Source organism: Trachurus japonicus, chromosome 16 (assembly GCF_045865225.1).
Source record: "Trachurus japonicus isolate A0001 chromosome 16, Traja_1.0".
In the NCBI taxonomy this organism is placed as follows: Eukaryota; Metazoa; Chordata; class Actinopteri; order Carangiformes; family Carangidae; genus Trachurus; species Trachurus japonicus.
In genome coordinates this window covers 32,674,234-32,687,826 of record NC_140922.1, presented here as the reverse complement: position 1 = coordinate 32,687,826, position 13,593 = coordinate 32,674,234, and the positions used below count along the sequence as shown (strand labels likewise).

The following is a 13,593-nucleotide window of genomic DNA, read 5'->3' as shown; positions in this document are numbered from 1 at the left end:
TCAATTCAAAATGCCTCTTTAAATGTTTCATATCACTGAGCATTGAATAGTTTTATTATTTAAAACTGTAAATTTAACAAAATAAGTTGATTTTTGTGCAATTTTCTGCCTTTAAAGACTAAACATGAGTCAATGATTCACCAAAACAATGTAATATAATAACCACCGACATAATGTGGCAGAACACCAAAGTTATATAGATCCAGTTGTTTAATTGGTGTTTTAATATCTCTCTAATCTGCTCTGCGATGCCTTCAGTGCCTTCAGTAAAACAGAGAACTCGTCTTTAGAGACTCCAGTTTAAATAAAAGTAAAAAATAAAATGAAACGCTGCAGCAGGTCGGCTGAACTTGTGACAATGTGCAGCTCGTTTAGAGGCGAGCAACAATTAAACTTTATGAGGTGTTAAAGGTTTTAAATAATAAACAAACCCATGAATAAATAATTTTTAATGAGGAGAGAGTTTCAGGGAGACTCCAGGAAATCAGCAATTATTTTTTGAAGTCAACAAAATTCAAATTAAAGCCTGAGAGCTTCTCTCTCTCTGATCGCATGGTTTACATTTCCAGGAAACTTTAAAAACACTTCATCTCATCTGGAGTTCAAGTGTGTGAAATGATTCTTTTACCTGAACCTGACACATCTGGGACGTAGCGAATAAAAGACAAGAAATATGTCGCATCAAACTGTTCAAACCAGCAGCGATGCAAATATGCAACAGACCTGTTAAACCTGTATAACACACGACTACTCAGTGATTTGATCCCAGTAAAATCCCAGTAAAATTTGCAACTTTGGCAAACAGCTGAATGTTTTGCACGACATATCATCATCACAATATTGAACGCACATCGGACATGTAGCTGATATCGTGCAGGAATAGTTGTAACGTTCCTGCTTTCCATGCAACAACATAATTGGTTGGTTGATGCGTTTAGTTGCTGGGCAAAAGCTCAGAAAAATCAACCTCAATTCAAAAAAAAAAAAAGCATTATGTTGCATTTTCACTGCATAACATTTGCGGTTTGTGTGAAATGACTCATGATAAAAACCAGAGTTTGAAAATAAATATTGACGCGCAACATTACCAGCATGAAAAAGATGTGCACGGTGTGTAAAAAGGGCCTTAATAAGTCTGAAATTAGACTGAGAATGTGGTCTAGTGTGTGCAAGTCTCTATGCAGGAAAACTCTGTGATATCTAATAGGATAAACCCCACATTCTCACTGATCACAACTCCACTCGGCTCAGGACCGAACCCCGAACATAAATGAACTTGCAGCCAAGAAAAGATGCCATATATCTGGTATGGTGCAAAATGGTACAGGACAGAAAACCAGGCTAAATGTGTGTGTTGTGTCTTGTTTGTTATTTTTTTTACACTCTCTTCTGACATCACAGTTCAGTTTTCTTGTCTGGCCCGCAGCGCGACATACTTCATGTTTTAAATTTTGGCCCCTTGCCTGATTGAGTTTGACACCCTTCGTCTTGTGTTAGTTTTCTGCCACCATCTCTGTTGTTCGGGTCGGTTTTGACCCGAGTCTTAAATCAGCTGTAAAACACACTAAAACAAGTATTTATCATCCTATTAGTTTCTCATCTCTTGGTTACGTTGTTAGGCTTCCTTATCCATGAAAAGGTTGGTTTCAAGTTCAAAGTTCAAGTTCAAATTCAAAGTCATTCATTGTCATTCCACTTCATGTTAGACATGACAGAACGAAATTGTACTCAGGTCCCAGATAAAAAGTAAACAAATATAAAAGCTAAGAACACGCACAACAGGCACAATCTAAAAACAGACGTTTCTATGGACAGACACTTCATACATTCACAAAAATGGCAAAAGGTCGGTGCAAGAGAGGCAGCAGATAGCAGCAGAGCAATTAAGTGCATGCAGGTGTGTTCGCTTTCATGATTTCAGTTTAAACTCTAATTATTGATTTTATCGTTATAACGGGTCATAACTGACTCTAACAACACAAATGTCATCATTTTAAACCAGAGAATTTAAGAATTTTGTGAAAAAAAGTGTTTATTTTATTTGTTTTTAGAGTTTCCTGACAAAGTCAAAAAGCCTTGATGCAATAGACACATGTATGTGGTACTTTTATGCATTAAAGCAGAAGTAAGCGATCCGGTCGTTTTGGCTAATGCTGCGTTCGAGGTAGGCTTTTGAAACCGTAAATTACAGCTTCAAGTCACGACTTACGACTTTGTAGCGTTTCAGGCAACCCACTTGTGTTTCTCCGACCTGTTTTACCTGTGAAAGTCACTATAACGGCCACTCCTAACTTCCGACCCGTGAACTCGTACCAGATCGAACTGGTACGACTTCACAGGCCGGAAAAACACGAGTTACGAGTTGCCTTGAACGCACCATAACAGTCATCGTCCCTACGTCGCCACATTCAGGCGCATCCCTTGGCTGCACACACAGCCCTGCATGCCGTTCTCTCTCCTCATTGGATAAAACTTGTAGGATACGATAAAAGTTTTCTCTTCGGCTCAGAGCAGAGCAGAGTGACTGACAGACCCGTGTTTCGGTCCAAACACTCTATGTAAGTGATTGCTGTCGGAAGATAGAACTATTTAAGACTTATATTAACACAAAAATATCGTATATATTCTGCTTTAAAAACGTAAAAACCAACCCTAACACAAGAGGAATGCTTTACTGATGGTATTTGACCTGTTGTGTTGTTGGACGATCCAACAGGACGACAGCAGCTGATTCAGTAGTGACACAGTAAACAGAGCTCATGTCGTCGTCGTAGCTTCAGAGCCTCCAGTCTGCAATAATGTCCCTCGCCCTCTCTCTCTCTCTCTGGTGGTCCAGCTCCCTCTCTAACAGGCTGTCATGTCCCCCCCCCCTCCCTCCTCCCCCCTCGGCGCCTCCTCCCTCTGGGTCATTAATGTGCAGATCACTGGGGAGTTTGGCCCGAGCTGCCTGAGCATCCTGGGTAATTAGCATCAGTTTCAGCTCACTGGCTTTTTCTTTAATAAAGGGAGGAAGAGGAGGAGGAAGAGGGGGGAGGAAGAGGGGAGGGGGGGTCATCTTCATCATCATCATCATCATCATCACACCTCTGCTTTGTTTTCCCTCTGTTCCACTTAGTTTGGTTCTTGATTGTGTTTTGGAGCCGTCGTCCACCCACAAACTAACTAACAACCAAACAAACCAGTTGCTCCTGTTTGTTAAAACCGGCCACAACTTCTTCTGAGACGACACGTTCACAGTGCAACATCTGGGGAGCCAGGCTGCTGCTGTTTACAGGTGTTTACAGATGTTTACAGATGTTTTCTCTGAGAACAGACAGGAGGAGGTTGTAGTGTCAGGCAGAAAGAAAAACAAACAAACAGACAAACAAACTAGACAATGAGCTGAAAGTAAAGTCACAGTCAAGCCGACGGCTCATCAGTTTTACACATCCTCACTTCACACATGGTTATAAATATACACACTAACTACACACTGACTACACACTATACACACTATACACACACTCTACACACTCTACACACTACACACTACACAGGCTGGTGTAAAGTGATTGAAACCAACACTGGACTCTACTGACGGATCTAATGTGATTCTCTGTGTGATTTAAAAAAAACACTGTAGATATCAGGTGGTTACTAAGAGTTTACAGAGATTAGAGTTTAAAGGGATAGTTCAACATTTTGGCAAATTGGGCCCATTGCCATAATCCCCTGCCTATATCGAGGTAAATGCAGAGACTGCTTGATGGAAAAACTGTCCCTGAAGGCAACGTGCATCAGCTGGTTTTGCATGTATTTCCCTCTAAAACAACTCTGTCTGGTAACGTTGTGTTATTATCTCATAGCGTGGTGAATGTGCAGCTCACAACTTGTCCACCAGAGCGTTTTGTTGTGGAGTTGTTGGATTGTGTATTTGACGAGTTTGATGAGAGAAACCATTAGAAATCCCATAATGAGCCTCCGTAGCGTAGCTCTGAGCAGCTCGCGGCTCTGCTCCGCCGTTCTAAAAACAGCTTGCACCGACAATTAAAGGTAACGAACCTACTGCTGTGACTATAGGGATTATGGCAATGGGCCAATTTGACAAAAATGTTGAACTATCCCTTTAAAAACACATCTCTCAAGTGAGTTAAAGTTGAAGCTGTGAGGTCATCACTCTGCTCCGGGGAGGAGGAGGAGAAGAGGAGCTGCTCTCCTCTTCTCCTCTAGATCTCTCGCTCCTCCGTCACCTCACTTCTTCCTCTTCTCTCTCCTCTCCTCTTTCTTCTTTCTCTTTACTCCTCTTCTCTTTATCTCTCTCTCCATTCCACTCTTTCTCTTCTTTTTCTCTCTCTTCCCCCCAAGCCTCTGCTTCCTCTCTTCTTTCTCATGTTTCTGCCCCTCACTCTTTCACCTCACCCCCCCCCCTTTTTCTTTTCTTCTCTCCCCTCCTTTTCTCTTCTCTTTTCTTCTCTACTCTTCTCTCCTCTCCTTTCACTTCTTCCTCTTCTCTCTCCTCTCCTCTTTCTTCTTTCTCTTTCCTCCTCTTCTCTCTTCTTTTATCTCTCTTGTCTCCCTCTTCTGTTCTCTTCTCTTTATCTCTCTCTCCATTCCCCTCTTTCTCTTCTTTTTCTCTCTCTTCCCCCAAGCCTCTGCTTTCTCTCTTCTTTCATGTTTCTGCCCCTCTCTTCTCTATATCTCTAGCTCCCTATCTCTCTCTTTCACCTCACCCCCCCTCTTTTCTTTTTTTTCTCTTCTTCTCTTCCCTCCTTTTCTCTTCTCTTCTCTTCTCTTTTCTTTTCTTCTCTTCTCTTCTCTTCTCTCCTCTCACTTCTTCCTCTGCTCGTGTCTTTTATCTCTCTAATCCCCTTTTATCACTCTTCTCTTCTCTTTATCTCTCTCTCCATTCCCCTCTTTCTCTTCTTTTTCTCTCTCTTCCCCCCAAGCCTCTACTCCCTCTCTTCTCTCTCATGTTTCTGCCCCTCTCTTCCTCTATCTTTCTTTTCTCCCTATCACTCTCTCTTCTCTATATCTCCTCTTCTCCCCCCTTTTCTTCTCTTCTCTTCTCTTCTCTCCTCTCACTTCTTCCTCTGCTCGTGTCTTTTATCTCTCTAATCCCCTTTTATCTCTCTTCTCTTTATCTCTCTCTCCATTCCACTCTTTCTCTTCTTTTTCTCTCTCTTCCCCCAAAGCCTCTGCTTCCTCTCTTCCTCTATCTTTCTTTTATCCCTATCACCCTCTCTTCTCTATATCTCCTCTTCTCCCCCCTTTTCTTTTCTTCTTCTTTTCTCTTCTCTTTTCTTTTCTTTTCTTCTCTTCTCTTCTCTTCTCTTCTCTTCTCTTCTCTTCTCTCATCCCTTTTTCTCCCTCTTCTCTTCTCTTCTCTTTATCTCTCTCTCCATTTTCCTCTTTCTCTTCTTTTTCTCTCTCTTCCCCCCAAGCTCCTTCTCCCTCTCTTCCTCTATCTTTCTTTTCTCCATATCACTCTCTCTTCTCTATATCTCTAGCTCCCTATCTCTCTTTCACCTCACTTCTTTCTCTTCTCTTCTCTTCTCTTTTCTTCTCTTCTCTCCCCTTTTCTTCTCTTCCTATCTCTCTTCTCAATCATCTCTCCCCCCACCCCTCCCTCCCTTCCTATCTTCTCTCTCACTTTTCTGCTCCTCCCTTCCTCCCTCTTTCTTTTCTCCTAATCACTCTCTCTCTCCTCTTAAATCTCTCCCCTCTCTCTTCTCTCCCTCCTCCTCCCTTTCTCTACCTCCTTCTCTCCTCCTCCTCTTCCTCTCTGTCTCTGTGTTCAATCACACTGTGATCGTGGCGTTAGTTTTTTTTTTCTCCTTCACATCTGTTTTTACATCTGTCGTTCAGGTCGAGTCAGACACGCTGGTAGAAAACATCACCGTATTAGTCTCTGTTATTTTCATATTAACGTTATCAACTAATAAACTAATTATTCCTCCATTAATGTGTGAAAATATTGTTTAAAATGATGAGAAACTCCACAAATATGTTTATTTATATTATATATTATGTATTAAACAATGAAGTTAATTAAAAGACCAAGAAAATAACGACTGATACAAACAACAGTGAAACACTAATACATCTAAAACCATCTGATACAGTGACTGAATTAGCTCCGATACAGACCATAATAGAGTCAGATAGAAGGTTTCCTGTTTGTCGACTAATGCTAGATATGGTTTTTGCTCTTCTATATGTCCTCTCCTCTGTGTATAACAGGAAGTGAAGTCTTGTTGTGTCTGGGTGAGAGTCTAAAAACAGACAGGAACCCATCAACCACAACAATAAACCGAGAGGAGGAAGATGATGACGATGATGAGCGAGGCCAAAGAAAATGTGTTTTTAGATTTAGATTTAAAAACCGAGACGGAGCGAGAACATCCAATATCTGAACGTTAAGTGGTAAAAAAAAAAGAAAAAAAAGAAACCTCCGTCGCCTTTTAGTCGGCCAGAGTCGTGACCCTGAGACGGACGAGAGGACACGAGGACACGAGGTCTGTGATGGACCGTGAAAGTAATCAGAGAGAAACACGGGGAGGGAAAAGTGGTTGGAGAGAGAGAAAGAGACAGAGAGAGAGCATCTTATTTTGAAAAGACTCCATCAAATGCAGTGTAAACAAACGACACAAACAGGGACAAAACATTCATTAATTCATTCATAGTTTTAGTTTTAGTTCGTATTAGGGCTATCAATCTTACCCCCAAATCAGATTCCAATTCTAATGCTTCTTATGTTAAAGGGATAGTTAAAAAACATTTTGGCAAATTGTCCCATTGCCATAATCCCTATAGTCATAGCAGTAGGTTCGTTACCTTTAATTGTCGGTGCAAGCTATTTTTAGAACGGCGGAGCAGAGCCGTGAGCTGCTCAGAGCTACGCTACGGAGGCTCGTGGGATTTTTTACCAGGTTTCCCTCATCAAACTCATCAAATTCACAATCCAACAACTCCACAACGCTCTGGTGGACAAGTTGTGAGCTGCACATTCACCACGCTATGAGATAATAACACAACGTTACCACACAGAGTTGTTTTAGAGGGAAATTCATGCAAAACAGCTGATGCGTGTTGCCTTCAGGGACAGTTTTTCATCAAGCAGTCTCTGCATTTCCCTCTAAAACAACTCTGTGTGGTAACGTTGTGTTATTATCTCATAGCGTGGTGAATGTGCAGGTCACAACTTGTCCACCAGAGCGTTGTGGAGTTGTTGGATTGTGTATTTGATGAGTTTGATGAGAGAAACCATTAGAAATCCCATGAGCCTCCGTAGCGTAGCTCTGAGCAGCTCACGGCTCTGCTCCGCCGTTCTAAAAACAGCTTGCACCGACAATTAAAGGTAACGAACCTACTGCTGTGACTATAGGGATTATGGCAATGGGCCAATTTGCCAAAATGTTGAACTATCCCTTTAAAGCAGATTTTCTCCCTCGCTTGGTGCAAACAGATTTTATCTGCAAGGTCTTTCTGCAACTGCAAACGTCATGTAAATCATTAGTAGCAGTGGCACACAGATTATGAAATGATTGCATTTTTATGGTCAAAACAGTGAATGCATGATATATATAGTCAAGCTACTCCTCTGCAAAGGTTACCATGTCAATACATAATGTGAACCTAGTATATAGGAAGAAGAAAATGGACATTCACGGTGGAATCTGATTGGATAACTTTAGTGCCGGTGTCAGAGTGTGAGAGAGAGAGAGAAGAGCCACCGTTTAAATCCTGATTCCTGGTGTGACAACTGGTTTGGACCAAAGATAATTTATCTATTCATCCCGAGGTGGAGATCTGAATCAATATATATAAACTATGGAAATGGATTTTACCTCTATCGAGTTTCTCCTCGTTCCTCAGTGACCAGAGGAATCACATGTTCAGATTTGTTCTGTAAAATCACATCATGCTGCGTTCAGGAGATGCATCATGGGAAAAAAAAAAGATGAATAACCCGTTCATAAGTGAGGTTTTTCTTCAGTAGAAGAACAAATGAAGACGTTGTTGGAATAAAAAGCCGAAGGAGCAGCATCATTGATCTCAGCTGCAGGTGGAAAATTAAACTTTTAGAAGCAGCCAATGGGAACATGATTCATTTAAAGTTTCAAAATAAAAGCAGAAGGTGCTGTGTTGTTATGTAAAGGTGTAATTAGGTCGTTTCTATAACCTGGTTAATTATCAGCGGCCGTGTGGATGATTCATGGAGCTCCATTATAAAATCACCGCTCCTTCTCTCTCTCTCTCTCTCTCTCCTCCTGTGGATTTACAGCTGAATTAAGAAAACATGAAATGAATTAATTAGTTTAACAGCGACTCAGGCTGGACAGAGTTTAAGCTGCTGGATGTTTTTTTTCATGGACAAATGAGTCACTAATGAGTTGAGAAAGTAATCTGCACATTAGAAATATGAACATGAGTCATTATAATAATAATATTATTATTATTATTAATCATTAAAATAGAGAAAACTGCAGTGGTTTTGATGATGTTGATTAGAGACATTTAGACCGGAGAGAAGGAGATAGACGGATAAGAAAAGAAAGAAAAGAGGTTTTTCATGATGGAGAAACATCCACTTCCTCTCTAAGTGTCTTTAACCCCCGAGGGTCCATGATCACACCGACTCCACTCAAGTTCTCCAGTTATTCCTGCCAGCTTTATATCTTTGGGGGCGAGCTTCTCAAGGGGCCTCAAAATTAAATGCCGACCCTAAAATGCCAAATGCGGCCCGACTAAATACGTAGGATTAATTCTTGGCCCAACACTTGGCCTGATGCATCAGAGCCAATTCAGTGCATGTCACAATAAACAAGACACAGTACAGAAGATGTTTTGTATTTATACAAAAAAAAAGGAAGCCCGAGGCCCGAGCCAGCACATCCGGTCGAGTTGGTCCGGCCGGTCCAGTAATTCCTCTTCACACAGTGTGGAATTTCTGTTCTTGGCTCTTTTCCGCTCTTGGGCCATCATGGATTTGGTTTGAATGAATATTTATAAAGGGCGTTCCCCTGACCTTTTATAGGTGCCATATCGGCGGGGCAAAGCGCTGCCTCACGTGCGCTAATTTAAAGGGATAGAGTTCAACATTTTGGCAAATTGGCCCATTGCCATAATCCCTATAGTTTTAGGAGTAGGTTTGTTACCTTTAATTGTCAGTGCAAGCTGTTTTTAGAGCTACAAAGTTTGTTTTCGAGACTGCTTGATGAAAAACTGCCCCCAATGGAAACGTGCATCACGGGTTTGCATGAATTTACCACTAAAACAACTCTGTCTGGTAACGTCCTGTTATTATCTCATAGTTGCCAAAATGTTGAACTATCCCTTTAAGAGTTTGACTGTGATTTATAAATACAGGGCTCCATATTGCCCCTAAATGGAGGTGTTTTGCCCCTAAAATTTGAGACAGTGCAAGTACATTTTTCATCTGCTTGCGCATGTGCAGCCAGTAAATTAGCTGTTTTTTTCTTTTTTAAAGGAGACACATTATGCTCCTTTTCCACAAATTAAAATAGTTCCCAGGTGTCTTAAAGACATGTCTGTGACATGCTTTGTTCAAAATCCCCCAAGGATCAAACATCACAGCTCTTTTCATCCTCTCTAAACAGCTCTGTTCAGACCGGCTGGTTTCAGTGCCTGTCCCTTTAAATGCAAATGAACCAAAGAATCTGGTATCTGTCATTACAGGTGAAAAGTAAATGTGAATATTTGCTTTGCAAGTCAATTTATGTTGGGCACCCGTACATTTTCTGATTTCGCTCCAAAAGTTTTAAGTTAGGGGGCTACTGTGGTCTTATTTTGTTTCTAAAAAGATAAACAAAAGTTCACATGACATTAAAAAAAAAAAGAAAAACAAAAGTTCACATGACATTTTCAAAGCACCATAATAAAAAAAACCAAACAATGGTCACCAGGAGCTCTGCTGTCAACTTCACTGGAAAGTGCAGATGTGAAACTCTCTCTCAGTTTTTGTTTGACTTTGACAATGTAGAATAGAGAAATGATGAGTTTTAATTTGATAGTACAGAAATATTTTGGGATGGGCAGATGTTGCATTTCTTTCCATATATTTGTCATTTTACAAAACAAGAAAAAAGTGGTGGAATCAGCAGATAAGTGTGTATTTTTGGGCCCAAAATGTTAATAAAGTTGGTTAAAGCAGAAGTAAGCGATCCGGTGGTTTTGGCTAACTTCCTGTCAGCCGATGGAGTTAGCAGTCCCCGCCCTCGTCCCTACGTCACCACATTCACGCGCATCCCTTGGCTGCACACACAGAGAGGACCGCCCCTTTATGCCGTTCTCTCTCCTCATTGGATAAAACTTGTAGGATACAAGGAAAGTTTTCTCCTCGGCTCAGAGCAGAGCAGAGTGACTGACAGACCCGTGTTTCGGACCAAACACTCTATGTAAGTGATTGCTGTCGGAAGATAGAACTATTTAAGACTTATCATAAAGGCCCCATGGCATGAAAAATGTGATTTAGGTTATTTTTTGGTGCTTGGGGAGGTCTCTGGGCCACGTATATATACTGCCCCATGCATCAAACTGGTCATAAACAGAGAAACACACACCGCCCATTTGTAGGAACTGTCTCTTTAAGACGAGCAGATGGCACTTCCTCCTTTCTGTGATGTCACACACAAGGTAACTCCGCCCACCGTGACCAGTTGTTTTGTTTTTTTCAATTTTTATGAATGCAGCTTAGGTTTCAGTTACTTGCCTGTGATTGGCCTGACCACATGCCACTCAAAAACAGTCAGCCAATCAGAGGAGAGGTTCTCATTCTCTCTTCTGATTGGCCAAATGACCCGTGCCTGCTGGAGCTCCAGAAAGAGGCAACAGAAAGGGGCAGTAGAAACGATATTAAGCAGATCACAGGTACTCAAAACCAATGATACATCTTGTTAGGGATATCAGCAGGTAAATAAACCCAGAGAAAAGTGCACAGCATGGGGCCTTTAACACAAATATTCTGCTTACTTCTGCTTTAAAGTGAAAAAATAATAGTAAAATCTTTCGGATGAAGTTGTGCTGAACAGAAAGATACCAAACATGGGTATGGTAAACTGTTTTTAATGTGGTGTATAAAGGGGAAAATAAAAAAAAAAAGGCTCAGACGTCTAAGGGTTAAAAAAGGGGGCGGGGCTTCAGAGTCTGAGAGCCAATGATTGAAGAGCTTCAGACTGAACCTCTGTCTCTCCGTGTGTTTTCCTGCAGGCGAGGTGAAGATGGTGGACCGGCTAGCGAACAGCGAGGCCAACTCGAAGCGCATCGCGGTGGTGGAGAGCTGCTTCGGCGCGGCGGGGCAGCCGCTCGCCATCCCGGGCCGCGTGCTGATCGGCGAGGGCGTCCTCACCAAGCTGTGCCGCAAGAAGCCGAAGGCGCGGCAGTTCTTCCTGTTCAACGACATCCTGGTCTACGGCAACATCGTCATCCAGAAGAAAAAGTACAACAAGCAGCACATCATCCCCCTGGAGAGCGTCACCATCGACACGGTGCCGGACGAGGGCGACCTGCGCAACGGCTGGCTCATCAAGACGCCCACCAAGTCCTTCGCCGTGTACGCCGCCACCGCCACCGAGAAGTCCGAGTGGATGAACCACATAGGGAAGTGCGTGGGCGACCTGCTGCAGAAGAGCGGCAAGGCCCCGACGGGCGAGCACGCGGCCGTGTGGGTGCCCGACTCGGAGGCGGCGGTGTGCATGCGCTGCCAGAAGGTGAAGTTCACGCCCGTCAGCCGGCGCCACCACTGCAGGAAGTGCGGCTACGTGGTGTGCGGGCCGTGCTCGGAGAAGAAGTTCCTGCTGCCCAGCCAGTCGTCCAAGCCCGTGCGCGTGTGCGAGTTCTGCTTCGTGCAGCTGACGGCGACGACGACGACGACGACGACCGGCGGCCTCGCGCCGCGCTCGGACAGCATCAGCAGCCGGCCGGGCGCCAAGTTCAACAACCTGTCGGACGACGACGACGAAGACGACAGCAGCGACTGAGCTGAGGAGGAATCGAGCCGGCGATCCATCCAGTTCTTCCTCTTCCTCTTCTTCCTTCGTCCTCAAACCAAATAATGAAAACGTGGCGGTGACTAACGAGCGGCGGCGGCGGCGGCAGCAGGCTCCGCCCCCTTCCTCTGGACTTTAATTAGGCAGCAATTAGTCACTACAGAACACAATGGTGCTAATGAGAAGCCCCTCCCCCCTCCTCCTCCTCTTAAAGGGATAGTTCATAGTTCATTTTGGCAAATTGGCCCATTGCCATAATCCCTATAGTCATAGCAGTAGGTTCGTTACCTTTAATTGTCGGTGCAAGCTATTTTTAGAACGGCGGAGCAGAGCCGTGAGCTGCTCAGAGCTACGCTACGGAGGCTCATTATGGGATTTCTTGGTTTCAAACTCATCAAATACACAATCCAACAACTCCACAACGCTCTGGTGGACAAGTTGTGACCTGCACATTCACCACGCTATGAGATAATAACACAACGTTACCACACAGAGTTGTTTTAGAGGGAAATGCGAGACTGCTTGATGAAAAACTGTCCCTGAAGGCAACGCGCATCAGCGGTTTTGCATGAATTTCCCTCTAAAACAACTCTGTGTGGTAACGTTGTGTTATTATCTCATAGCGTGGTGAATGTGCAGCTCACAACTTGTCCACCAGAGCGTTGTGGAGTTGTTGGATTGTGTATTTGATGAGGGAAACCAACAGCTCACGGCTCTGCTCCGCCGTTCTAAAAATAGCTTGCACCGACAATTAAAGGTAACAAACCTACTGCTATGACTATGGACTAAGGGATTATGGCCAAAATTTGCCAAAATGTTGAACTATCCCTTTAACTAATGATTTTTTTTTTCTTTTTTTGGTTTGTTTCTTCGTTTTTATTAATCCTGTCCATGAACGCCTCACAGCGACCGACGGCTTCTGATCTCTGCAGGGAAACAAATGTCCGAATGTTTGTTTTGTTTTGTTCTGTTCGTTTGTTGCTCCTTCTCTCGTCCTTCAGGGGTTTTTCTACCAAACCAGGATTTATTTTTTGGTTTTATTTTGTTTTTTTATTTGTTTTTTTGTTGGTTTTTTTCTAACACAACGTCGATATTTTTCTGCTCGAAAATGTCAAAAGCTCAAGCACAAAAAAAAACAACAGAAAATCCCTTTTTATAAATGAGAAAAATGTAGATTTTTACGCTTTTTTCTAGTCGATGTAGTGTCGTTTGCTTCTGACAAATCAGCTACACACACACACACACACACAGACACACACACACACTGCACTAACTCTACCTTCTGCCTCTATGGTCACGTCGTGCCTTATTGAAAAGTGTTGAGGTCAAAGGAGGAGGTTGTTTTTGTTAATGAATCCAGGCTGCAGCTTCATGATAGGTCGACTCTGAGGCGCATTAATGTGTGTGTTTTAGTGTGTGTGTGTGTGTGTGTGTGTGTGTGTGTGTGTGTGTGTGTGTCTGATTGTGTGTGTGTGTGTGTGTTTTAGAAGAAGAGCAGGGACAGGAAGAGGTCAAAGTTCATAGTTCTCCTACCAGAAACTACAGGAACCAGAAGCGACACTTGGACCATCGCTGCTGCTGCTGCTGATGCTGGTTCTCACAGGTT

General features: G+C 42.9%; 1 protein-coding gene across 1 annotated transcript in view; it reads left to right on the top strand.

Moving 5' to 3' along the window:
• Window positions 1-12,186, top strand: part of plekhf2 (pleckstrin homology and FYVE domain containing 2) — a 40,618-nt gene extending 28,432 nt beyond the window's left edge. The window contains exon 3 of the mRNA XM_085803427.1: window positions 11,209-12,186. Coding sequence (XP_085659553.1) covers window positions 11,220-11,978 — 759 coding nt within the window. The 5' untranslated portion in view covers window positions 11,209-11,219 and the 3' untranslated portion in view covers window positions 11,979-12,186. The remainder of the gene's footprint in view (window positions 1-11,208) is intronic.
• The last annotated feature ends 1,407 nt before the right edge of the window (window positions 12,187-13,593 follow it).